The sequence below is a fragment of the Petaurus breviceps genome, unplaced genomic scaffold (assembly GCF_028583685.1).
Source record: "Petaurus breviceps papuanus isolate PSGF00001 unplaced genomic scaffold, PetGlider_PUasm1.0 178, whole genome shotgun sequence".
NCBI lineage: Eukaryota > Metazoa > Chordata > Mammalia > Diprotodontia > Petauridae > Petaurus > Petaurus breviceps.
This window is the reverse complement of record NW_027185777.1, coordinates 15,215,373-15,243,134: the sequence shown is the minus strand read 5'-3', so window position 1 is coordinate 15,243,134 and position 27,762 is coordinate 15,215,373. Positions and strand designations below refer to the sequence as shown.

Below are 27,762 nucleotides of genomic sequence, written 5' to 3'. Positions count from 1 at the left end.
GGGTCACATAACTAGTAAGTGACCGAAGATAGATTCATTCAAACTCAATCCTTGCTGACTTTAGGCCCAGCATTCTACCCCCTCTGCCACCTGGCTGGCCCCAATCAGAATGTTCTGTGTTGAACATGGCGCAGGGTCAAAGAAATTAAATGATTGTGAGTGATACTTAATAGCTAACATTTATACTTTAAGGTTTACAAAGCATTTTATGTATATTATCTCATCTAATCCCCCGACAACCCTATAAGGTAGGAGACATTGTTATCTCCATTTATTATCTCATTTCCAAATGAAGAAACTAAGATTAAGAGAAATTAGTCACTTGTCTAGGGTAATACAGCAAGGAAGTATATGAGGCAGGATTTGAACTCAGCTCTTAACAGGACACTATTGACTCAGTCACCCAGATGCATCCAGATATTTCATCTAGGCCATGACACAACAGGAAAGGTACCATGGCAGCATGAACGGAGACCTGGCCTTGGGGCCAGGAAGAGTCTCTGATCCATGCTTGACATGTGTTTATATGTCCAGGAGGCCTCCTTGGCGAGTCACCTGATCTCTCAATGGTCTGGTCAGCTCTGAGTTCCAGAGAAGGTGCTGGTCCGCATGGGTACAGGGGAATTTCCCCAGGCCCCGTCTTCATCACTACACCAGAGCACCATATTCCTGCACTACACCTTCCTGTTATAGATGGTATCTTTCCCCCTTGGGCAGTACTGGTAGATTCTTATTCCCTGGTTCCTTTTGTTCCATGAGAACCATTGCCCTTCTGTTTGGGCTCACACTTACTACATTTTCTTTTATCATTTCAACCTGCTTTCACAGCGCAATCTCCCAACACAAAGGATTCATTGGTTATATGTTAACTTGCCTGCTTTCTTCAACATAAGGTAGTCAGTCACCTCGGTCTCAAATAGGAAGTTGTTTCTAAAGCATATTGTAGAATGGTTACTTTGTTTTTTGAGTGGGTTACTTCTAAGAGGTTTGGGTCTTTGTTTTTGACAGCAGTTGACTTGTGGATCCTTCTTAATTTCAGACACAGAAAGCTTTATCCTTTCCCCATACTCTGTTCCATCTCTTTGGGTCTATAGCCTTCTGTCCACTTGTGTATTATGACACAATAACTCTAAGATGATTAGTGATTGTCAGCATGATGACGTTGCATCTTACATATAGTAGGTGCTAAATTAATAAATACTCATGCAATTGAATTTAACTGAATTGATATGGTGGAAAGAATTGGATTTGGAGTGGAAGGACCTGGGATTCAAGTCTTATTATCTAGGTGGCAATGGGCAAGGGGCTTAACCTTGCTAAACCTCTGTTTCCTCACCTGCAAAATGAGCAAGTTGGAATGGATGATCTCTACAACCTTTTCACATCTCAGTCTAGTTCTTATGAATTGGCATTTTGATAATGAGGTAGAGCTGGATATTGTCAATCTGAAATGTTCAGTATAAGTAAGGTCTACTTTATCATTATATCGTTGATTTGAAATGATTACTGTAAGTATGGCACTCCTTCTGGAGCCACTCACCAACTTCCACTAGTGCTGGTAGGTTGGGTCCCTAGAGGATGATAATTACTTCAGCCCTTAGGGGTTGAGGGTTATTATTATTTTTTAGTAATTTTACTCATGAGCCCTCATTAGGTATGTTCCCCATTGATGATCATTTAGCCAACCAGACTTCATTAATTAAAAAAAAAAAAAGGATACTTACTAAGCAGGTCTAGGAAGGACAGAGATTATAGAAACATCTCCTTGAAGTCTGGGGCATACTCTTCCCCAAGTTTATACAGAGCCCAGCAGAAAGTGGGCTCAAGCTTAGAGAGGAGAGCACAAGTCATAAAAGAGTAATTTCTTCCCTCCCTCCATGCAACCCAATGTTGCTCTCTGCTGGGCTCTGAACCAACAGCAAGGTTCCAGAACCTCTGCAACAACAGCACTATCCTTCACCAGTGGACAGAATTCACTCTCTGTCTGCAGAACAGTCTCAGCAGCTCTGAACCAACAGCAAAACAACATCAAAACAGACAAAGTACCAGCATAACAGCCATGTCTCCTCAGTCCTTGGCAGCTCTGGGTAGCAGCTCTCAAAAGTCCTGGGCAATTCAAAGTGGCCCTCAGCAATCCTCTCAGTCTCTCTCTGCCTCCAAGATGCTGCTTCCAAAAAGTTCTTCTGCCTCTATCCTTTCTTGTGTCTCTCCAAATTTACGTCACCAGCTCCTCCCAGTTCAGCCCTCTCTTTTCATGTCAACAAGTCCATCCCACAAGTGGTATTCACAAGCTCTGGGTTTTAATACAATCAAACAAAAAACCAAGCCAATACCGGGGGATCTTTAAATTTCGTTACTATTACAGAGGTTGGAGAGTTAGTGGCCTTGATGGGTCCTGAAGCTACTTCTTTTAACAGAATAATTTGTTTTTAAGGTGCCTCTGAACTCCCAATGCAGACTCTGCCTCAGCTGCTACTGTTCAGAGACATTGCTATAAACTGTAATGGAAACTCAAAATTATTCACCCTTTCATTATCTGAACAAGAGGGCTTGAGGGAGAGAGTACAGTACAGAGAGGAGGAGACTTTATAGTCCCTTTGCCCTCACTTGTCTTTCCCTACTGCCCTCTTATAGGAGCACAAGGGTCTGCCTCCTCAGTGCACTCCTGAGATTTAAATAACTTCCTGTTGGAATGCCTTCTCTGAAATATGTAAGCCCAGAATTGTGTCTCATTCTTTCAGCTACTTCAGATGGTTCCAAAGCACTTCACTCCTCCCACATTAAGTACTTTTCCCCACTTAGTTTATACCTTTGATTGATTAATTGGTTCTGTAAAAGTGTTTAAGACTTGTTTATAGCTTTGATAAGTTGTTTTCTGTTCCGAGCCAGAAACTCTGACCATCTTTCCCTTCCAGATCCATGCTTTTGTTATGGTAAACCAGACCATCTTTTGTCTCAGTTCTCACACAACCCTTAGTCTTTGAATGGGTATTGTCTCAGACAAACTGAGACTGGATAAAGACAATCCAGAAAGACCAAGGTCATTCACTGCTTCCTGGGCCATTGCCAGTCGTCTTGACTTTTACCTTGCCACTGGACTCCAGCGACTCTGGAGGAGAGAGAGGCTGATGATTCTGCACTGCTCTGCTTCACTTAAATCCAGTTTTCTCCAAAGTCAAGACATAATCCTTGTGATGTCATTGGTCTTCAAGAACAATAGATGAGCAACACAATGGCTTTGACTGAGTCATTAATTCAACAGACTTATCTAAGACAACTGGGTGGATAGAGGCTTTGCCTGGAGTCTGGAACACATGAATTCAAATTCTGACTCAGACACTTTTATATAAGTAACATCAATTATAAAGTGAGAATAATAATAGCATCTACTGGCCTCCTACACTTACTAGCTCTATGACCCTGGGTAAGTCACTTACCCTATGTCTGCCTCAGCATCATCAGTTAAAAAATGGGAATTATAATAGCACCTACTGGCTTCAGACACTTACTAGCTGTGTGAGCCTGGGCAAGTCATTTCATTCTGTTTACCTCAGTTCCCTCATCTGTAAAATGAACTGGAGAAGGAAATGGCAAACCACTCCAATATCTCTGCCAAAGAAACCCCAAATTGCATTGAACAGCAACAAAAATTATGACATGGGATTGTATAAAGAGTACCATATAGACTTTACCCCTATACCTATACTCTAGGAGCCTAAAACTGAAGACCAATACACTGCAATGTTTTAATGGATCTGTGATTATATATATATACATATACATACATGCATCTATATACATGCATGCACATATATGTATGCGTGTATGTACTCACCCCAGTAATGCCAGCAGTAATCTATCCATGCCTTTTCATGCTACACCACTCTTGTCTGTGTCCTCCTAGAAATCTTTAATAAGGGGTCCATTCAGTGTAAAGTGTTTCTAACATACCTGTGCAATGCTTGCTGCTGCTGACTTTCCCCACTGAGCTGTCCAGCTGGGGCTTCTTCTTTCTTAAAAGGAGGGTTATGCCTGTTTTGTTAGATTAACCAGGTTAAATCTAATGGTCACTTTTTCAGCTCTTGTCAGTCAAGCCCACTGCTGCATCCAGTTAGCACAAGAAAGTTCTTTTTTTTTTTTTTCAAGCACCCTCTCTTCACATCCTCTCTTCTGAAAAGGAAGGAAGTCACCCAAGGTTTCCTTATATTTAGGTTGGGGGGCAGGAGATTCCTTTCAACTTCCATCATCCAACCCCCCGCCACTAGGGCACAGAGTAAATTGTTTTGAAGTTATATTAAAACTCAAAGAGGCATTTTTAGGAGTCAGGGTTCAGCTGGTGACCTTTTTCCTGGCCACAGACAAGGTCTCTTTGCCTCTCCAGACATCAGTTTCTTTATCTATAAAATAAGGGGGACAGAATAGTTGGCCTGTGAGATTCCTTCCAGCTTTAAATCCATGAACCTCTCACCTCCTGCTGCTAATCCAGGCACACGTATTATTTGACAGGAATGTTATAGTCAATTGTGTGCTAACAGTTTAGAGATTAGAGTTTTGTATCATGGAAACCTTCTCACCAAAAGCCTCATCCACAAGAGCACATTTTGTGCTACCAACTTCTAGATTTTTCTTTCTTGGCTAATTTCTACCTTCTGTTTTTCCTGATATTCTAGACTCAAATTAGTTTTCCATGACTGTTTCTTTATCTGGATTTAACTCCATTTGTTTTCAAAATTGTTTGAAAACAAAAGTTGATGGTTTCATTATATTGAAGGATGATATTATACATTCTTCATAATATTCATAATATTTGGTCTACAGGTTAAGGGGATGATCCTCTCCCTTAAATCTTAAGACTCTGCTTTCCTTTATTCTGGGAGCCAGGAAGCCTGAGACTGTTTAAGGGCAGGTGCCTCCCTGAGACCCTCCCTTCCCCCCTACCTCTGCCACCCCAGTTTGTTTGATCATGAAATGTATGGTCTTTCTGGAGTGTCATTAGCATAGTCAAATACTGCTTTAAAGCAATAGCAACCACTACCACCTTATGGCAAGGTTAGGATGGTGAAGGTGTTAAGTTTTCTGCCTGATTAGTTAATTCTATTTTAATCTAAGATTATCTTTCTCAATTTACTGAGATTCAATATGTACAACAGGAATATTCTTCAGGATTAATATATGGATCTGATTTTTCAAGTTTAATATCTGACAAATTAGCAAATGTAATGAGATTTGAGTCAAAGGGGAGGGGCTTTCCTCTGGGAAATTCCAAAACACTCTTGATATCCTTAGCTACCCATCTTTTAAAAAATATCTTCTTTCTTATTCTGAACTTGACAAACACCAACAAGAACATTTCTTTATACACAGAACAGCAGAGGAGGATTGTGTATTCCATCTTGAATCTGTAGATTGTATTTAACAGGCATCAGGTAGGACTTCTTAGGAGTCTGTATTAAAGTTAAGTTACCTGGCATCAATCTCCTTTTAAGCATCAATCTAAACCTGGTGATGGTATAAGGCTACCACAATCTCTAAAAAAAAATCAGACTGGAATCAGAAGGCACAGAGGGCACTCCTGGTGGGTGTAAGAAAGCTGCAGCATATTACTGGAAATGTTAGAAAAATGAAATAAATGCATGTGGCAGAGAAGAAGTGCTAGATGGGAGATGGGGAGCTTACATTCTGACTCTTCTGCCTTATACCTATGTGACCTCTCTGGGCTTCCCTTTCCTCATCTATAAAATGAGAGTATTAGACTAGACTTGTGAAGTTTCTATCAGCTTTCCATCTATGATCTCATAATAATAATAAGCACTAACATATATAACAGCTTTAGGTTTGCAAAGCACTTTACATCCCTTATGCCTCCTTTGAGCTACACAATATTTCTCTCAGGAAGGTACAACTTGTATTCTTATCCCCATTTTACAAAGGAGGGAACTGAGGCAGAGAGAAGTCAAGTGAGTTGGTCCCACAACACAGCTCTTACTCCAGGTTCAGGAGTCTGTCTGCCTTGCCCCAGGTTCCCCCTCAGTCCTGTGATTCTCAGAGTAATTGATCATCAGAGAATAAAGTGGAGACTGTCATGTGTTGAGATAGAGGGTTAACTAAATGGACAGCCTGAGGGAGGCACATAAGGTGAAGAGTAGAGGGAGGTCTCTAGGGTATCAAGTAGAGCTTCAAGTCAAGTCAAATCAAGCATTTAATGAGTACCTACTGGTTACAGGAAACTGTGCAAAGAACAAACCAGTTTCTACTCTCAGGTAGCTTAAATTCTGGTCTATGCAAAGTAAATATAAAGTGACATCTGAGAGGAATAGAATGGGAAATGAAGAACCAGCAGCTAAGGAGAATGGGCCTAAGCAGTGCTTTCAAGAAAAGAAGAATTCTGTGAGTTAGAGGTAACGAGGGAGAGCAGTCCAAGCACAGGGACAACCTGGGCAAACAGTAGATGAGGCCAGTGTGGTTGGAACATAGAGTGTGCTAGGGGACACAGGGTGACATTATCCATGCAGGAAATGCACAGGATAAGAAAGTATGAGTGGGGTCCATTCCACACAGGAATGTGCACATTAGTGAGATGATAGACCTGTGGAAGCATCAAAGTCTTTAGATTTCACTGTCTTACCTTTGGGATTTTTATATACATAACTACAATATTTTAATGAAAGAATGAGAAAATAATAAAAATAAGTCACAGAAGAAGTAGCTAGAAAGGAAACCTTAGAGGTCATCAAAGCAGTCAAGCGAGAGCATTTATTAAATACCTCTTGTATGCCAGGCATTGCACTAGATGCTCCTTTATTTTCTTTCCAAAATTTCGAACCATTCCCAACCACATACACAAAGGCATAGTCGTCAGTCTTCCTCAAACATCCCTTACTATACATCCTGGGACTGCTATGCCTTGTGAGTCTGGTTACTTAGAGAAAGTGGGATAAATAGAAGGCATAAATAGTTAAAAGTTGTTGGTACGCAATGAGGTAACCTCATTGTCTCTGGCATGACTTTGAAACAGCTCCTGTCCTGTGTTGGTGCTCTCCTGATTGATAAGAGTTCATCATATCTATCTAGCCTCTGATCCACCATCCAGTATTCTGGCCATCCTCTGTCTGTGATATATGCATATGCCCATGTGTCTGGAGCTTTTCTTCCAGGAAGAGATCAAAGCAACATTGTCATTCCTAGAAAGGATATGTCATTCAATTCTCCAATGTCTCCACTTATCCATCTTTATGACTTCTCAGATCAAAACACTCCTTCCTGGATTGCATGCCCTATATGAGTCATCTTCCCCCATTAGGTTGTAAGCTTCTTGAGGGCAGGGAGTGTATTTGTATTAGCAGTGCTTAATGAATGATTCTTTTTCTCTCTCTCTCCCTCCCTATCCCCTCTTTTTTCCTTTTTTCTTTTCCTTCCTTCTTCCCTTCTTCCCTTCCTTCCTCTTCCTTTTCTTTCTTTCTCTCCCTGTTTCCCCTCCCTTCTTCTCTTTCCTTCTCCTTCCTCCTCTTCCTTTCCTTCCTCCACCCTCCCTCCCTTCTTTTCTTCCTTCCATCAAAAAAGACTAAGGGGTGGCCAGGTAGCACAGTGAGTAAGAGCACTGGCCTCAGAGTCGGGATGACCTGGGATCAAATCTGGCTCAGATACTTAGCACCACACCCAGAAATAACTGGCCATGTAACCTTGAGCAAGTTACTTAACCCCAATTGCTAAAAAAAAAAAAAAAAGAGTAAAGCACTAGATTGGCTGATCTGAAGCTTTCAGTTGAAGAGTGTCAGTTCAGCAGAGCTCTTGAGCCATCTACAATTTATAAACTTCATGAGGGCAAGGATTAGCTAATCTAAACTTTATATCTCTCCTAACAAGTATCATGGTACATTGCATACCAAAGGTACTCAATAAATGTTGTGTTGTCCTGTACTGTATAAACTTTTAAAACCTGTTTCTTCCTTCCATACTGCCCCTTGTCACTCCTTTTTTCCCTCTAAGCTTCTGAGCTACTTATCTGAGGCTAAGGATGGTGTTTACAAAAGAAAATTTAGACATTTTATGTCTGCATGTATAATGTGGTCTGGGAAACAATGATATGATCCGATTCATACCTGAGACCTTAGAATGTTTAAATGAAAAAATTTCTATTTAAAATGAAAACCTTAAACTCCAACAGCAAATGCTGTTACTTTACAAGGCAGTGTCTACGTTGAGTTTTCATCTGCTGAAAGCTACTGGATTTGTGTTATTTTTCAGCACTTAATATATGTGTGCTGCAAATCATTATCAGCACCTGGGCAGCTGATGCCAAGTAAGTGAAATCTTTGTTTTTTTCCAAACTCATAGACCTCATGTCACCATTGCAAACCTAAGGAGAAATAATTAAGCTGTTGAAGTTTGGAGGCACCTTTTTATAGCCTCAAATCCTGCCAACCCCTCAGTGGAGAAAATGAGACAAGACACTCTCAGATATAATGAATAGGCAGCTTTAAAAAAAAAGCCACCATATTTTCATAACCCATGCAAGCAAAAAGGCACACCATGCTACATATATCATTCTATGCGTGTTTTATTTTATAATTTCTTAATGTCTTTTAGCATAGAAAGTACTGTGTTCAAGACTGCTGGCTTTGGAAGACAACATCGAATTTTGGGGGGTATAAATTATAGAAACTTGTGCTTGGGAGTACTAAGTCATTTAGAAAAAGACCACAGAGGTAAAAGAACATATTGTTACTTCATTTTGTCTGATTTTTATTTCTGATTCTGAATGTTGTTTTTTTTTTTCCAATAGCAATTCTTTGAAATAGATGAAGAAGTTTCAAAATTGTCCACAGTGAATTTAAACCTTTTCAGAAAAAAGCTTAAAGATAAAAATGATTTAATAAGAGAGTTAGAAGAACAATTAGCTTCCTATAAAGAAAATGAGTTATTCAAATTGGTAAGTTGAAAGTATGAACTAATTGTGAAACCATCTTAAGCAAATATAAAAAAGATTCAATTTCAGAGAGAGAAATGTTTGTGTGGTCAAAACTACTACCCCTGGGGCAGCCAGGTAACACAGCAAGTAAGAGCACTGGCCCCAGAGTCAGGATGACCTGGGGATCAAATCCGGGCTCAGACACTTAGCACCCACCCAGAAACACCTGGCCGTGGAACCTTGAGCAAGTTACTTAACCCCGATTGCTTAAAGAAAAAAAAAACAAACTACTACCCCTCTTGAGAGAGTCCCTAGGCCACGGAAGGAATTTAACTAGTACTTTTTTTTTTTATCTTGGAGGCACCAGTTTAGAAACAACAGTAGCAATTTCATAATTGTCATAAGAACAGTGGACATTTATACTAGTGTTTTAAGGTTTACAAATAGCTTCCTTATCTTCTTGTTTGAGGTTCCCAGCAATCCTGGGAGGCAGGAGCTAAAGGCATTAGTTTCCCCAACTTATGGATAAAAAAAAACTGAACAATTTTCTATTTAGAATGAAAACAAAGTGCCCCAGTTTTTTCCCCCTTGGGGGAAAACGACCCTAAGCTAGAAAACTATCAAAGAAGAAAAAAAATGGAGGGAAAACACATTTGTGTGTATGTGTGTATGTGTGTGTGTGTGTGGGAGGGGGGAATTGATCCTATTGAATTGTTTAATTTTAACTTTGACCCAAATCAGAAGGGTCTGAAGGTCCCCCACTTTATTTTAGAGATACTAAACAAATGTGAGCTCCCTGAGGGCAGGAACCAAGTGAGTAAGCCCTTACAAAATTCTTTTTGACGGACTAGCTGTCTTCCTGCCAATAGCCTTAAGAATAGATCTAAAGCAAGAATTTTGAACCTTTTCTGTGTGTCTTAGTAGTCTGGTGAAGCCTATACAGCCTGTCTCAAAATAAAGTTTTTAAGTGCATAAAATGCATAGGGTTACAAAGGAAACCACTTATATTGAAATATAGTTATCAAAATATGTTTAAAAGAATTTCCTAGACTTTCCAATTTCCCTTTATGCAGTAGAAGTAAAGAGTTGCCGTGCTGCTTAAATCATGAATTGACTTCCAAGGAAAGAAAAAAAGGAAGTGGTTAGGAGATTTGACATCAATTTTCCATCTGGGAAAAGAAAGAATCTTAAAAGTCCAGACACCCAGAATGCTGTCCCCAGCCTCTGCTAACAAGGAAGAGTGGAGGTCCAGAACATGAGGAAAGTCCCTCCTGGATTTCCAAGTTCTAGTTCAGATTTGTCTTGTAATCAATCCCTAGTCCTTTTCAGCTAGTTCAAGGCCAGTCACAGTCAAGAAGCTGAGGACAATTTTACTGATAAGTCTAGGACTGAGAAGTTTGGTGGAGCTCTGAATTGTAGCATTTTGCATCAGGAACATGAGGCCCTGAGACTGAGAGGCTCTGTCTAACCCCAGAGTTCTTTGCTGGAACATATTCCAAGCCTCGTGCTAGATGGCAAACAATACAAAGATGAAAACAACCCAGTTCCTGATCCCAAAGAACTTAAAATTGAATAAATGCATGCTAGCTACATATACAGATAAGCAAGAAGCAAGATAAAGTGTGGCGTGTGGTAGGTGGGCAAAAAAGAGACTTAGACAAAATGCTGTTTTTAAAAAATGTGAGGTGGAAAGAACCCCATTGACCCTTCCCTTTCTCATCCCCTCCCCATTCATGTACCTTAAGGCCAAACACTGTTTCATTCTTCTTTGCCCCCTGCCTTTAGATTCTAGCATAGAGCTTTGTACATGGTTGGTACTCAACAGATACTTATTGAACTGTATTGTAATGCAAAATTAAATCCTTAAATCCATCCACTAGCCTTTATTAAACACTTACTATGTGCTAGAGAGACAAAAATGAAAAATGAGCCCTCCTTTAAGGAGCTTACCTTCTACTGGAATGGAAAGGTCTTTCACCACTGGTTCACTTTTCTTGACCACATTTTAGATTTTTCTCTATTATGCTTAGATCATCAGGAAGAGAGTGGCAAACTGCTTTGGGTCTATGGTATCTAGAAAGTCCTTCTTCTCTGGGAGAGACAGGGTAGGTGCCCTGAGATGGTAGCAGGTCAGGGATGTACAGGACATATCTCTTATTTTATTTCATGATTACATGAACACAGTAGAAAAGAAAAAGGAACCTGTCCCCAGCCTCTATAATCTCTTTTTAAAAATACACATGCACAAAAGAAAGCATAAAGAGAAATACTTTCTATCCTTTGGGAATAATCTCCTAAGAAAGTCTCTTGTAGGAAAATACATTCTGGTCTTATCTTGTCCTCCCTTAAATGAGGGCGAAGTGAAGACTTCACCTTATACAATTGCCCCCCCTTGTGGTGAAAAAAAGTGAGAAACTGATGGACTTTGGCGAGAATTGCTTTCTTAGATGTTGCTTTAAAACCAAGATTAACCCTGGAACACTTACGATATTTTACTGACACTGGTAATGAAATCACATAAAAAAAAAAAAAAAACAACTTAGTGTCAATCAGCTTCATTACCTTTCCCATATACTTTTTTGGGAGGATTTAAGTATAGTATTTCAACAGCTGTTTTGGGAAATGAAAATATATTAAATAATTCTTTAGATGGTACATTATGGCAAAACAAGTAGAAGAAAAATCTCCTGCTAACAGAAGATGAATTCCCTCACTAATTAGTACATGTTTTTATGTCGCTTTGGAAAAGTCTGTGTGTGTGTGTGTGTGTGTGTGTGTGTGTGTGTGTGTGTGTTTTAATGGGAGGAGGGGGAGAAATTCAGTAAGAGTGAATGGGTAGGGGCAGCTAGGTGTCAAAGTGGATAAAGCATCACTGGACCTGGAGTCAGGAGGACATGAGTTCAAATTTGACCTTAGACACTTAATAGTTGTATGTCTCTGGGCAAGTCACTTAACCCTGATTGCCTCACTAATAGTTGTATGTCTCTGGGCAAGTCACTTAACCCTGATTGCCTCAAAAAAAAAAGTGAATGGGTACAGGGAATTGTCAGTGGTCAAGAAAAGTTTAGTGTTCTTATGCAGGAAGCAAGTTTATATATCTATTTTCTCTTTCCCATTATGATGGATTGGAGTTAGAAGACTTGAGTTTACATCCTTGATATACTACACACTTACTCTCTGTGTCATTTGGACAAGAAACATAACCTCTGGGGTTTTACAAGATGGAAAATGAAGAGGTTAGACTTAAATGATTTCAAATGTTCTCTGAGAATATGTAGGCATGGGTAGAAAAGAGAAAAGTTATATTCTGAAGTAACCTTTCCTCTTGAGACATCTTAATGTCCTCTCTCAAGTAGCATTCTTCTTTTGGAGTGGCTTTTCTTTCCGTCTTCTTTACCCCAAATGTTGATGGAAGCAAATGAAGCCCCCTCACCCCCATCCTTGGAAAATATGCCTCTATAACAGAGCTGTCACTCAGGAGAGATAGCACACCAGGGCTACTCTGCCTCAGTGTGTTACCCAGTGTCTGGCTGTCACTTTCCCAGGAAAGCACCTGCTCTTCTCTGAGGCTCTCAGGAGACAGTGGGCAGGCATCAGGCAGCCCCTCACTAGCCCATATCTCTTTGAGAAGCCTAAATTATAGGCATGATAGTTGTAGAGATAAGACAGACTTCCTCTACCCTCTGAAAGAGGCTGCTGAGAAGATGCAGAAAGGCCTGCAGGAGCTTTCTAATGCTATTCCTCTCTCCCAGGGATGTTTTGCTACCTTAAGAGCTGAGGACCAGGGAAACTACATATGTAATGAAGACTCATTTGAGAAATTGAGGCATGTATGCCAAGTAGGCCAGATGTTCAAGTCATGGTTATGGGGTAACAGAGAATTATTACCAAAATTTTGTAAAGTTGCCCAAAGTACTCAGCTTTATATGATAGAAAACCTTCATTTCAATCATGTAAATGCATTTATTTTTTGAAAATCCAGACTGACAATAGATCAGCACAGATAAACATTTACTGTATAATGTAGATTTAAATGACTATGCGTATTTTGTTAACTACCATTTAATGATCACCTCCCTCCTAACTTTGCTTTGCTTACACTATTTAATTTAAAAGTCTCTTGGTTTAAGCAAGCCAAAAACTACTGCTGTGGGCAGATGGTAGAAAAACACTCCCACAAAACCTGCCACTCAAAGTGTAACAGATGACTGTAGCTACAAAGAACTATTCCTTTGTTCATTTTGCTAATGAGTGTCCTCATTGCTGCAGGACACTGAATAGTTAATTACTTGTAGTTCTCCTTTGTAACAGATGGTGGAGCCAGAGCTAAAGATTATCTGAGCAAAGCATGAGTTATAAATTGATGAATGAGAAAATTAACCAGTTCTGTTTTCCCAAATTATTGCTCTAAGACAAGAATAAAAAAAATGAAATGGGGATAGTATTTAGGTCTTAAATCATGTTAAATTTTTCACATCACTTCACCTGATTAATTCAAATTAGGTTGTTTAGTTTATGATAATAGGTCCTCATGTAATCATCAGCTGTTGACGTTCAAATTCTGTCACTGGTAAGGAACTAATTCTTAAGCCTATTAGGGTCTGGACTGGTTATCTTAAAATCCTTTTGGGTCTATAAATATATTGTGAGGTGATTTAGAATTGAATAATATCAGACAAGAAATGAATGAGATATATTCTCCAAATATGAGAGGTCTTTCTTAAGAAAACAACTTTGTTGATATTCATGAGATTTAGGCAAGTTTTTCTAGTTAACAATAATTAATTATGCCTTATTACTTAAAAGGAACCAAAATTTCTAGAAAATAAAGTTTCCCATCAAACAAAAATATAAGTATAATTCAAAATAATAAACAAACTTTATCAGTAACTTATTATTTCAGTTGCCCTTAAAAAACCTAAAACAGAATTTAAACATGCATATTTGGGAGTGAATCACAAGTTCATATAATCCACATTAGCTACCTTTTTCTTTGAAATGATTGGGAATCATGCAGGCAAGCAAGGTATTCAACTTCACACATCTTTTAAATCAAAGGGTCGGAGTTCTATTAATTAGGATAATATATTGGGGGCTCTGAGTTTCGTTACTTTTATCAGTAGTTATTCAGCATTTGTAGCTATGAGATTTTTCATTTTTCGGTTTGACTGAAGATGGCTTTCAAAGCTCTAATTTATCTGTAGCATTCTAGGTAGCATGCTTTGAGAATCACTCTTCCTCTTAGTTACCTGTTTTTTTTTTCTTTTTTACAGCTATACGCACTTTTAGAATAGAATTACTGATACATAGAAATGTCATGTTACCCGCCTTAATTATTTAATATCTTTATAGACACAGGACTTAGTTGGATGCCTTATAGTTTGAGGTAAAGTTCCACTCTAGCTTTTAAAAATCTGTAACATCTTCATTTTAGAGAAGAGTGTGGCAGCCAGAGAGGATATTCAGATGTTTTCAATAGCTTTGAAACAGACCAGAAAAAAGACTAGCTGCCCAATAAGCTTCAATTGCGTAAGAAAAAGACTCTACCATAATGGACGTGGCAAGATTTAAACAAAAGACACACATAATAAAAATGTAAATGAGTTTGCTTTCCTAAAACTATAACTTTAAAGTCTTTTGTTGTAAGTTATCCTGAAACCTTCTTACAAGGTAATCACTGTTTGCATAGAGATTTAAACCGAAGTCTTCAATAGCATTAACCGCCTGCACAGTCCAAGTGTGACAGGCATGCAAAGCCACGTTAATGTTCAGAATATGAATTGCCTCTGGGTGGCTCCTGAAGCAAGCAGAAAACCCACTGTGTGGCTATCGGCGGGCCTGATGGGCTCCATGCGGCTCCCAGCCTGGAAACGTCACCGGCTTGACATGTGATGTGCTCTTCTGACACAGGCAGCGGTGACACTGAGCGATAGCACAAAGGCAACAAGCCCCCCTCCTTAGCCATGCACTTTGCAACCCCCTGGTGCTGCCCATCCACAGTCCCCCCAGCTTGCCTAGTTACGGACAGCGCTTCAGAAACACACAGAGGGAAGTGTGGGTGGAGAGGCCCCAGCTGCCTCCCCGGACACAGCCTCCATAAGAAATTGACCTGAATGATGAGGGCACACAAACAGTATGATATGCATTATTCCTGTCAATAAAATGTCCCCATGTGTTATGGTCTTTGTACATAATGTACTGCAGTCTTTCTTCCAGCAAGCTCTTTCATTTTCTCTATTCATGGGATAAATAAATGTGTAATAGAATTCAGAAAATGATATGATAGAACCGCTTGTATATTTATGGCTCTCATGTGTTGCATATTTAAATCCTGGCTTAGAAATATGAAATTTCCGGTCTTTCAGGAATCCATAACAGCAGAAAGCAATGAGAAAATAGCAAATTTAGAAAGGGAGATTAGCGACCTCAAAAAGGAAAATGAGAAACTGGTGAAGTTCATTGTGGGACTTGAAGAGGATCTTCAGCTCTGTGAAAAGGCAAATACACTCTTAGGTAACATTTTGAAGCAGGCTGTGAGCCAGCCAATGAGTGCAAATCAGTTCGAGTCCCCCTAAGATTTCAATTGCAGGCTACCATGTATGAACCTTGCACATTTCTCTAGCCCCTTTCCTTGGTCTCCTTGGAATCTGGATCATTCCTATGGAAGATCCATGATCTATTTCAGGGGGAAAGACTATTTTTTTAAGCATTCTTTTCTGGGCATCAAGGCATTTGCTGCTCATTTCTGAACTTTACCATTTTAACATGGTGATATCATGATAGAATTGCCTTTAAATCTTGCCTTTTAACTAATATTTAAGAAACTTGATTAATCTGAAGTTTTCTATGCTTAGAGAAAACTAGAAACACTTAAGACCTTTCAGTAATCTGTAATTCAAAAGTTATATTTGGCAAATATAATGCAAAAATTATATTATGGACATGTAAAAGTTTAGACAATTATGCATGTGTATTTGAATATGCTTTATACAGAAAGCATCTTAGGAAGCATGCTTCTTGGTTTCATTTTATGGGGTTCATTTAAAGCATAAATTTAAAGAATTTGTATCACAAACTGTAGTGTCACTATCTCTTATAGCTCAATTACTAGACATGTGTGCACTTATAAGTATGTTTTTATTATTTGCAGATATGAATGATTTTGTGTTAACTCCCTGGTGTGGTCATTAGATTGATTGGTAAAAAAACTGAACTATGTAAAAATAAAATCAGGCCACCTAACAGCTACCAAGTCAGCAGTATGACAGCAATACTCAAAACTGCCGCCATCTAAAATGTCGGGATTACACATTTTCACTTCTCATTTGCTCTCAAGCTTAGCAGGTGTAATTGGGAATGACCTGCTAACGCAGTTCGTATTGGCTGTGACTAACAGCAGAGATGTCTGCAGCTCGGCCTGAGGAGAAGTGGTGGGCTCTGTGCCACACTTGGCTCTTTAACTTACTTCTTAATCTCCATCTGACCGGCAGGCTGAACAGCAGGAAGGAGGCTGGGAAGGTCAAGGGCGATTGTGAAGGTCACAGTCCTGCTAGGACTTTGGTCCACTGTGCATTCCATTGGCTTACAGACTGACCTAGCACACACAGTTGGAATGCATGGACAGAAGCATGTAATTTCATGGTCTGCTTTTCTCTTCTTTTGTTTTCAGAAGGTGAACTTTTGGCTATGAAACAAAAAATGGAGAAGGATCAGAAAATGATTGAAAAGGTACTGTAACTTTTTGACATTGATGAATGACCCTTTTTAATTGAAATATCTGCATGCTTGGGGGCCGGCAGAATTTCCAAATAGTTATACAAAGCAAAAGAAAATGGACATAATACATGTTCATCTGTCCCATTGCTTATTGTTGGGTGACTAATGACGAGAAGGGATTTTCCCCTAAATTGCATTTCTTCTTTGAAAAGTGGTTAGTTGTTGGAAATCTTTTCTTACTTTGTAAATTTGATAATTTGTGGTTAATTGTGGGGTATTTAAAAGGTTCATAAAGAAGATTCAATGACATTTTATGGAAATAGTTGAGTCATGGGGAGGAAATTTATAAGAATCTGCATTTTATATCTGATGTACCCATACTGATGTTGGTATGTGTTTGTTTTTACTTACTTTGATCCTTTAAAGGATTCTCAGTTTCTTCAGGGGAGGTTCCTTTAAATTGGTACAGATTGCAGACTCTCCATGTTGAATTTCTAATCTTTGTCTTTTTATAGATCTTCCATAGAGGAGTCACCCTTTTGTTGGAGGCCCCCTCTCAATTTTTTAAAAAAAATTTTGATGCCATCAATGAGCCATTGAGGCTGTCCCTCTATTGTCTATCTTCTCACCACCTGATCAGCCCACCTCCTTTTCCAGTCAAACATGTCTTCAATTATAGCTTTTTCCTTAATTTCTTATGCCAGACATTATTAGTAACATGCCATAGCCTACTTGTTCCTATTGTATGTGTTCCCGTTACCCATTGGGTTAATGGTTATTTGATTCTTCTGATAGCATTGTAGTCTCAATTTGCAATATGGCATCCCTTGGAGAATATCCTTATTAAAGAGTACCAAATGTAAAACAGTCAGGTAGGTCTCTTCCTCCTACTTAATGATAGGCCCCGCTCGTCATCCACCTGTGGCACCTTCTCAAGATGAATGTGGACTGACTCAGTGAGTGCCTGTATAGGAATGAGCCAGGCTTATGGTACACAATATAAAAAAAATAATGCTTTCATTCCTAGTCTAAGGAAAAATTAGTAATCATGACAGTAGGCAACTCTTCTGATATCAAAGTAAGATAAGAGACTTCCTGGCATACCCATGCCATAATAATAACCAATGGTAGGTTGATATTTAAGTTTCAGATGGTTTTGATTTGCAAAATGATATCTGATTTTCAAAAGAGATAACATTACAGAAATATTTTCAAAAGAAATGGCCATCTTATGGGGCAAATTTCCTGTAGGAATTTATAGGGTAATTAGTTTCCCATTCCTGCATCATGAGAAATCCTCAGTCTTCCTCCATCCTCTCCCTCACGTCATTTTCACCTCTGTGTGGAAAAGGAAAGGTGGCTAGATAAATAGTGGTGTTTGTTTGGTGAAGGGGATGGAATCACAGAAGGGTACTTTCCATGTCTGTGTTCCTGTTATCCAGAATAACATAGAGAGGAGCAAAAAGCCTAGAATACAGAGGACACCATAGTTAAGGACTAATATGGAAGTTCCAGGAGAGGCCGGCTGGGGTCATGAGAAGTAAAGAAAACTAAGCCACCAGACTCTATTCAGGTCCTCAAGTCACTGCTTGGAGGTATTTTCTGTAGCTCCTTCCTTCTCTCACTTGAAGTCTTGGACTTTAGGAAAATTTTGCTTTGGTTCCCTTGCTCTGTCTTTATTGATGGAACCAGTTATTTATTATCATTAGCCTAGTCTTGTGTACATTTTTATCTTTAGTAACAGATAGCTGTCCTTATAAAGTTAACTTACTCAAAACTTCTTTTACTAAAATATTTATTTCCAAGGCACATCATGGACTTTTTGTTCCCTGCTTTTTTGGAGGGGGGAAGGCAGGGCAATTGGGGTTAAGTGACTTGCCCAAGGTCACATAGCTAGTTTTTGTGTTAAGTGTCTGAGTCTGGATTTGAGCTCAGGTCCTCCTGACTCCAGGGCTGGTGCTCTATTCACTGCACCACCTAGCCGCCCCCACATCATAGACTGGGTTATTGTTGAAATCATAATGCCTTGGATTTAAGTCTTACTTGAGTGATTGCTTAAGTTTCTACCAAAGAATATTTGAGTTCCCTGTGATCCAACTCCATTTTGCTAGTTTGGGAGTCTGTCACTTGGCCTTTGCCTGAAGGGTTCTTAGCGTGGTAGGACCTGCTTAAGCTTTGTTGCTCCACTGGAATATTCTTTCAAGAATTCAGAGAAACCAATATATTATGATGAGATAAAAAAAGTAGGGCTTAAGAGACCCAAGTTGAGCATTAATTAATTATTGAGCATTGTTGGGGCCCAGTCATTCAACCTGTTCCAAAATCAAGTGAGAATATTCTTTCCTAGCCCAAATCTCTCCATCTTGTAGTCACAAAGAACAAGTCTAATCCTTTTTTTCCCCAAATAGCAGTAATTCATATCTCGAAGACAGCTGCCATATTTCCTCTGTTTTCTTTTCTCCAAGTTAAACTTTCCCAGTTCCTCCAACCTCAAGCCCAACAAGAGAAACTTGATTCCCTAGGCTTGTTTTTCAGGAAGGCCCACACCTTTTGCTACTTTGTAATTAGTAGATCATGAGGGTTGTGATGTCCTATGACCCTGAAGAAGTGTATATACTCTGAGGTTAGCATTTTGCTTTGGGGCTTACTTAAAGGAAGAGTACTCACAGTGATATAGCCAAATGAGACTCTGGGCTGTTAAGGTTCCCTCAGGGTTTGAAAACCTAAATGTTGGTGCTTGTCTCTCTGGTAACTTTGTATGTATGTAATGGTCAGACACTTGGATCTGTCTGTTAATCTGTTGTATATGTATTATTTGGTCAGATGGTTAGAAGTCCAGTCTTTATGCTATTATTTCTGCTTGTAATTTCAGTTTGTATTTTCTCCGAAGTTCAGGGTGCTAACTTTTCCCCCTGAGCTAAGTAACTGATATATATGTTTGATTAAAGTAAGATAGTTGACCCCTTTTGAGTTGTTTTCCTTTAGAAAAGCATATCATATCAAAGAATCTGTGCTAGCAACCCTCCTGTGTGCTGGTGTTATTGATCTTACACTCCCACAGCAGCTGCAATTAGCATTACTGTTACAAACTATAATAACTTCCAAGGAATTCTCCTCTCCTCAAAGAACCTCTTAAATTGACAAAAGCAAACAAAAAACATTTAGTGCAACCAGCTGATATCATGGCAGTGATTGACAAAATATACACCATTCTGTCACTGTGGTCCCCCACCTGTCTATCAAGAGGAGGAGAGTTTGTTTCATCATTTATTGATGAATAGGTCGAGTTTTACTGCCCCTTAGTGTTACTTTCATTAAAATTATTGAAGTTATTGTGTTCATTTTTCTCCTCGTTCTGCTCTCTTAACTTTACATCAGTTCATCCAAGTCTTCCCGTGTTTCTTTCGATTCATATTTGCTATTTCTTCAGATGCCATAATTATTCCATTACATCCATATTCCACAATTTGTTCAGCTGACTTTGTTTCCAGCTTTTTGCTGTCACAAAAGTGCTGCTATGAATATTATGGTACCATAATATACATATGCTATAATTTATTCAGCCATTCCCCAATTGATGGACCCCTTCTTGGTTTCCAGTTGTCACCACAAAATGAACTGCTATGAATGTTTTTTTTGTAGATTTCAGTCTTTTTTCTTTTTGCTTGACCTCTTCAGAGTATGAGTCTAGTAGTGGAATCAACAGAGCCAGAACGTTTGCAAAATTTAGTGACTTTCTGGGGACAGGTCAAAATTGGTTCCAAAACAGATTCCACACAACTCCACCAACAATGTATTAATACCTCTGTTTTCTTCTAGCCCCTCCAATATTTGTCATTCCCCTGTTTTGTCAAACTTTGTCAATCAAGGGGTATCAGGTGAAACCTTGGAGTTGATGATATAACTTGCATTTCTCTAATTATCAACAATCTAGAGGATTTTTTTTCTATGTGGTTAATAATTTGCATTCTTCTTTTGGTCACATTTTTATATCCTTTAACCATTTATCCCCAGATCTTTGTCAAATGAAATGCTTGACACCTGATAGCCAGTTCTCTGGAGATAAGGGGCTAGGTTTTCTGGAATAATTGTAAATGAACTGAGTTTTCTTAAAATATTTTGAATGTATATATGATAGCAATATACTGTAATAATGACTGCTAAATTAGCATGTTTGGTCCTCGCAGTGACTCCGAGGAAGATAACTGAAGCTAAGTGTCACAGTGGATAGAGCGCTAGGCCTGGAGTCAGGAAGATCTAAGTTCAAAGTCACTTCTTTTGCAATTCTGGGCAAATCAGGTAACCTCTGTTTGCCTCAGTTTCCTCATCTGTAAAATGGGGATAATACTATCACCTCCCTCCCAGGGTTGCTGTGAGGACCAAATGAGATAATAATTGTGCAATGCTTAGCACAATGCCTGGCACCTAGTAAGTACAATATAAATGTTAGCTCTTATCATTATTAATATAATGTCATTTGTCTTGAATTCAAAATTATTTGAAAAGTTCTCTCTTCTCACTTATGTTATTTAGAGTAAAATTAATTTCAGTGAGGTCTATTGACCAGAAAGAATTTTAAATAAATTCTTATCTTTAATGAGAATTTAATATACTTTTTCATTTCAGTTAATCTTAATAAAAAACAAATTAAATTTGGATCTCGATCAAGAGAAAAGGACAGTTCAAGACATGGTAAGGGTCTCTACCTTTATTTCCCTTCTCTTCCCCCTCCAACTCTAGTCTATTATACTGAAAATCATCATTTTCATATTTGAATTTTATTTGTGTATTTATTGATCAAGAAATATTCATTCCTGCTACTCTAAATACTCTTATATACACAATTTGGTAAACGATGGAAATATTTTTAAAAGTGTAATTGTAAGGAAACCAATCTATGCCATTATAATATTTTACCCTTACAAAAATCTTACTCAGAATCTTATGTTACATATTTTAAATATGGTTCACAGGACTTTTTTTTGGTACATATTTTCTTAAAGACATTCAAGAAACATTAAGCACGAGACCACACTAATATAAGGGGTTTGCTAGTCTTAGTCAGTTTCCAGAAATGACAGCCACAGAAGGGCCCTCGCTAGATATTTTGGCATCCTGTGGTAGTCTCATAAGAACACTGCCCTTTTTATTCTCTTTTTATAGAGCTTTCCAGACGGCTGGTCCTTTATTTTATCAGTTGACTTTTCTTTTTTTGCTCCCCCCCCCCAGCTGATGGTGTATTTTGGCTTTCAACTGATCAACACTAATATGTCTTTGTTATAGTCAACTGACTGTGTTTATTATAATAAAAAATAAGACACAGCTTGACTTGCGTCCTAAATGTGCCAGAAAAGAATATGATTCTGTTGGGAAGAGAAAAGGTTGTTCATAGAAAATCAGCCCCACTTCAGATATTGAAACGTTTGCTTTTCTCTAGGTTGTCACACTTTGTGCCAAGTCATGACTGCTTTCCTGATTTTGTTTTGTGGTTCTTAGCTTCATGTGCTTTGGGTTCCTTGTCATAGAAATTAATGAAAAACAATGCTCTAGGGCCTTCTATGGGACCGACTTGTAAATGCAGAAAACAAAGACAATTTCAGTTCTCTTTTCAATCCAAATCTTCCTTTTATAAGCACATGTATATATGATCCTGAGAACTCTAGACATTTGAGACATCTCCATCCATATTTATATTTGAGTATCAGAGAGAAGAGGGTTTGGTTTCTTTTATATACCTATATCCATCTCTACTATCTCTCTATCCATCTCTCTCTAGCTCTATCTATATATACACACATACCACACATACATATATATGCACAGACATATATACACAAAATTATATATGTATGTGTGTATGTATGTATATACAGAAAACAAAATAAGGAAGTCAGTCATGAGTTGGTATAAAGTGTGACAACCTAGAAAAAGCAAATGTTTCAATATCTGAAGAATTTTCTATGAACAACCTCTAATCTTCTCAACAATATCATTCTTTTCTGCCACATTTAGGACACAAATATTTATATATATGCATGGAGAGATAGACTGATAGATGGATGAATGGATGGATGGATAGATAGATAGATAGATAGATAGATAGATAGATAGATAGATAGATAGATAGATAGACAGACAGACGGATGAACAGATGGATAGACAGATGGATGGATAGATGTATGTGTGTATATATGTAGATAGATATAGATATATAAAAAGAAATCAAACCCTCTTCTCTCAGAGGTTTAGCCCCACATGGGATTGATCTATTTCATCCTCCCTTGCCCCGTCTGCCCCTCATTTCTCTCTCATTCCTTCAAAGTAAAACCTTTTCATTTGTGAACACTGAAACTTCCAAACATTTGTATATTAAGGTCTTGATTTGATTCATATTACAAATCATTATTTTTTTGTAGATTATAAACTCAGTTTTATGTTAGTGCTTTGAAAGCAGAAGTAGGTAAGATCTACATGGACATACCTACAATGCTTTTATGGCTTGTCTCTATTATATTTGTCCAGACCAGCACAATTCATGAAATTCTTTGCCTCCTATCTTTACTGTAGTTTTAATTATTGTTAATGGAATTATTCTCTAAAGGGCTAGGAGGGTACATGGGACTACCTCCTGACTGGAAATATTTCTTAGTCTTAACCACCTGTTCTGATCTGCTACCAACACTTGCTCTCCCACCTGAGTTCTTCTCCCAGATCTACCTGTGGAATAGGATGGTAGTTTTTACTTCTTACCTTATTGTGTCACACACACACATACACATGTGCTTTTAAGGGGTTTTGCTTCTGATGACCACTAGGAAAGAGGGAATGTGTGTGTATCAAAATAACAAAACAACAGGACCCTTGCAAAGTGTAAGATGAATTAAAAACCCATAGAAGTAAGCATCTTAGTCTGTGTAAATCTAAATTGTGCTGCTGTAAGAGAACACAGTTGTGAAGCACAAATAGTTAATTTTTCACTTTGGGCAGAAATCTTCCGTTATGGTTACATTCTGTGAAAAATGTTTTTTCTATTGCAAATAAGTAGCTGTGATTCTGAGAAGTCACTCCTAGAGTGAGTCATCAGAAAGGAACCTAGGAAGTGGGCAGAACTAGTGATCTGAGCCAAGAAAATGGTCCTCAGTCACTGGGCCGAAGAGAGAGATGGTCATGGATCCACAAGTGAACTAGGATATGTGGGTTCCTCTGACAACAAAGGAGTTTGGGTGGTTGCAGAGATATAACTACTGTGGTGATGGTGTTTGTGTGTGTGTGTATTTATAAAAGTGTTTACACACACGTGCATGTGTGTGTGTGCTTCCTCCCTGTAGGGGCTATAGTCCTGTAACTTTCCTCATGGTCCTTGGGAAGCATGCAGTGTAACTGATGCTGGTTACCATCCCCAGGGTCCTTTCACCATAATACCACCTTTTCAGGCCCCCATTCTTCACATGAGCTAAGGTTGGGTCTTTCTTTCTCGAGTGGTTGTGCCCTCCAGTGGCATTGTCTTCCCCTGGACTAAATTTTCCCCAGGTGCAGTTTTGCCTTAATCACAACTTTGGATGGAAGTCCAGCCGAGGTCTAATCGAGGTCTGGAAGTTTGGAAAAGGAAAGAGATACAAATATATTTCTGACGGTTTTAAGGAAATGACATGGTGTAAGGGAGACACCACTGATGGTAGTGCCTTCCAACGAGGCCATATGACACTAGCTTCAGATCCTAGTTTAACACCGCAGGTAAAGAAACAAAGTTGTACCAAGTGAAGCCAACTTTTACAAATGGCTAATGAATATGATTTGGGAAACCAAACAGGTAAGGGGAAAGAGGCCAGGACTTCCAGAGACCCATAGTAGTTAGATCTCCCTGAGGGAGGTACAAAGGAAACAGCTGTGAGTTCATGGAATTACATTGTTTCTGACTACAGCAGACCTTTAACTTTTACTCCAGATTGACCTGGCCTTGAACCTGACTTGATACTCCCAACTCTTTGATCTCATTTCTTCATCCACTCGGTCTTTATTGTGTGGATGAACAGGTCAAACTCCTTTGAGCATTGTCGATGTGTACTTTACAGTATTCTAGGCCTTGATGCAATCAGCATGATGTTGTCCATAAACAAAAGATTCTGGAGAATGCCACCATCTTCCATATGGAGTGTTTCTTCAGCCTGGATTCTAGACTGTATCTCTCTTATTAGTGGTGAATGTCTTTAGCAATCAAATATCTCTCTCCCTGTTTTATTCCTCACCTGATGTTAATGATCAGAGAGTCCTTGGACTGTTTCTGCTGTTATTTCTTCCAAGTAATCTAGAATTATTTTGAGATTCCTTGTTGTAAAAGAATCTACTAAATCAAATGCTGGGTTTTTTGGTAATCAAAAAATAATAAGCACAATAAGATCTTACATTCTCTCTGTCTTCCAGTTAATTATGAAATATTAAGGACATGGTCCTTAAGTAACTGCTGAATTTTGGTTGAGAAAGCCTACTTTTCTTTTCTTCTGTTTTCATGGAGGATTTCCCTCAATTCATTTATAGTCGATTGTATCAAATTTTGATAAGTGTTTAGTGGGTACAACAATCTCATTAGGAAAACCAGTGAAGGTCAACATAACCTACCAACCTAAAATCTACTCAGTAACTAATCAGAAGAGTCACAAGTATTAAAATATTTTCCCTTTGCATTCAGTTTTACTTGGTATATTTTATACAAATTATTAGAAGGTAGATCTATTGATTTTTGATAATTTTACTGTTGTTTTAGAGCTAACAATAATTTTATGTCTTCGTTTTATCTTTTTACTAGTTATTAGTAATAGCTTCCATTTTTAAGAATACACAAGTTAGAACAGAATCATATTTCTGTTGAAAAAGTCATTTCTTAAATCAACATTTTTTTTAATCATTGAAAGCCCTATAGAATTGAAGTATCAAAAATTATATCACTAAAATATACTGTTGGCTTTATTTATTAATAGTTTTGGCAAAATACAAATATGAGTGCTTTAAGATCTTTAAACGTAGGACTTTTGGTAAAATAAAATTGAATACATGTATGACCTTAATATAATTTCAATATATATATATTTTAAAGCAATTGGGGTTAAGTAACTTGCCCAAGGTTACATGGCCAGTTGTTTTTGTGTGAGTATAAAGTATCTGAGGCCAGAACCGATCCTGGGTCCTCCCGACTCTAGGGCTGGCGCTCTTATTCACTGCACCACCTAACAGCCCCTTTCAATATATTACTAAAGAAAAAAAATTAGTTTTTTTTCTGCCCAGTGTTTTGATAAAAAAAGTTTCTTTGAGAGATGAAACAAAAACTTGAGCAAACCTTTAAATGTCATTATTAACATCTATTATTCTTTTTTCTTTTGTCCAGATAGAAGTTGTGAAATAAGGGTTTTGTACTAACTTTATTTAGAGTAAACTTGGTGGTTTCATCAGTGAAAAACTTCCAGTAACAGCCTTTCTCTCTCTCAAGCAAAATGGCACATTCTTTGAAACTATCTTAGAGAATGACCTGAGATCAGGAGGGGTTAAGTGGTTTGCTCAAGATCAAAACTGTATCTGGGTCTTTCTGACTCCCCAAATAAAATATTTTTACTTATTTTTGATTTGAAAACAAGAAGTAAAAACAAAAAGTCATCTCCTGTACTTTTGATAGACTAATGCTACCTTTTAACTAATTACATAATAATGTTTCACAAATATCAAGTGAAGCATTCATTGTTAGATTTGTATTAAAGATGCAAACTAAAAATAGAAATTTTGGTTTTTATTTCTATGGTATAGCTTAAAGTTCTTTTTTTTAATAGTTTAAAGTTCTTATGCTTTAGTAATTACAATTGTCTCCCTGATACAAATTCAAGAGACTATTCATTTGATATTTTATCAATTGCTAGTCAAGAGTGAAAATAATAGTAAAGGAAGAAATCTGCAGCACCAGATCAAACTTTCTACATCATTATTTTTTCAGATACTAATGAACTTGGCACCGTAAAATTGTGTCCACTTTAAGGTCTTTGACTATAGGCCTTTAAAAGATAATTTTAAGTATGTTTTTATTGATGTATTTTGTGTTTTATATCACCAGAATTTCTCCCAGTATGCCATATAGCAAATAATTCTTCCTTCTTTCAGAGAGCCATCCTATATAACACATCATATGTTTTTATTTTCTTACTAATTAATTTATTTTTGGTTTTCAATTACTTCCATAAGATTTTTGAGTTCTAAATTTTCTCCCTCTTCCTTCCCTCTCCCTTCCCCAAGATGTTGTGCAATCTGATATAGGTTCTCCATATGCATTTGTATTAAACATATTTTCCCATTAGTCATGTTGTAAAGAAGAATTATAACCAATGGGAGGAACCACAAGAAAGAAGAAACAAACAAACCAACAAAAAAGAGCAAATTGTATGCTTCAATCTGCATTCAGTCTCCATTAGTTTTTCCTGGATGTGTATGACGTTTTCCATCATGGGTCTTTTGGAGTTGTCTTAGATCCTTGCATTAGAAGAGCTAGGTCTGTCAGAGTTGGTCCTCCCAAAGTATATGCCGTGTTGCTGTTACTGTATACGATGTTCTCCTGACTGCTCACTTCACTAGCATCAGTTCATGTCCAACTTTACAGGTTTTTCTGAAGTCTGCCTGCTCATCATTTCTTATTGAACAGTAGTATTCCATTATATTCATATACTACAACATGTTCAGCTATTCCCCAATTGATGGGTATCCTTATCAATTTCAGAAAAAGAGCTGCTATAATATGGGTCTGTTTCCCATTTTTATGATCTCTTTGGGATACAGATGTAATAGTGGTATAGCTGGATCAAACAGTATGCACAGTTTTATAGCCCTTTGGGCGGAGTTCCAAATTGCTCTCCAGAATGGTTGGATCAGTTTGCAACTCTACCAACAATGCATTAGTATTCTAATTTTCTCCAATCTTTTTTTTCCATTTTCCCAATCTTCTCCAAAATTTATCAGTTTCCTGTTCTGTCTTGCTAGCCAATCTGATAGGTGTGAGCACATCATTTTTTAAAAATGCTTTATTAACTTCTGATTTACATCATTTGTTTCCACCAGATTTTGAGTTACAAATTTTCTCCCCATTTTTCCCCCACCCATCCCCCCAA

General features: G+C 38.0%; 1 protein-coding gene across 1 annotated transcript in view; it reads left to right on the top strand.

The window, feature by feature from the left end:
• CUNH10orf67 (chromosome unknown C10orf67 homolog) overlaps window positions 1-27,762 on the top strand; it is a 111,077-nt gene that overhangs the window by 18,114 nt on the left and 65,201 nt on the right. The window contains exons 6-9 of the mRNA XM_069086120.1: window positions 8,783-8,929; window positions 15,274-15,421; window positions 16,578-16,636; window positions 21,251-21,316. Coding sequence (XP_068942221.1) covers window positions 8,783-8,929; window positions 15,274-15,421; window positions 16,578-16,636; window positions 21,251-21,316 — 420 coding nt within the window. The remainder of the gene's footprint in view (window positions 1-8,782; window positions 8,930-15,273; window positions 15,422-16,577; window positions 16,637-21,250; window positions 21,317-27,762) is intronic.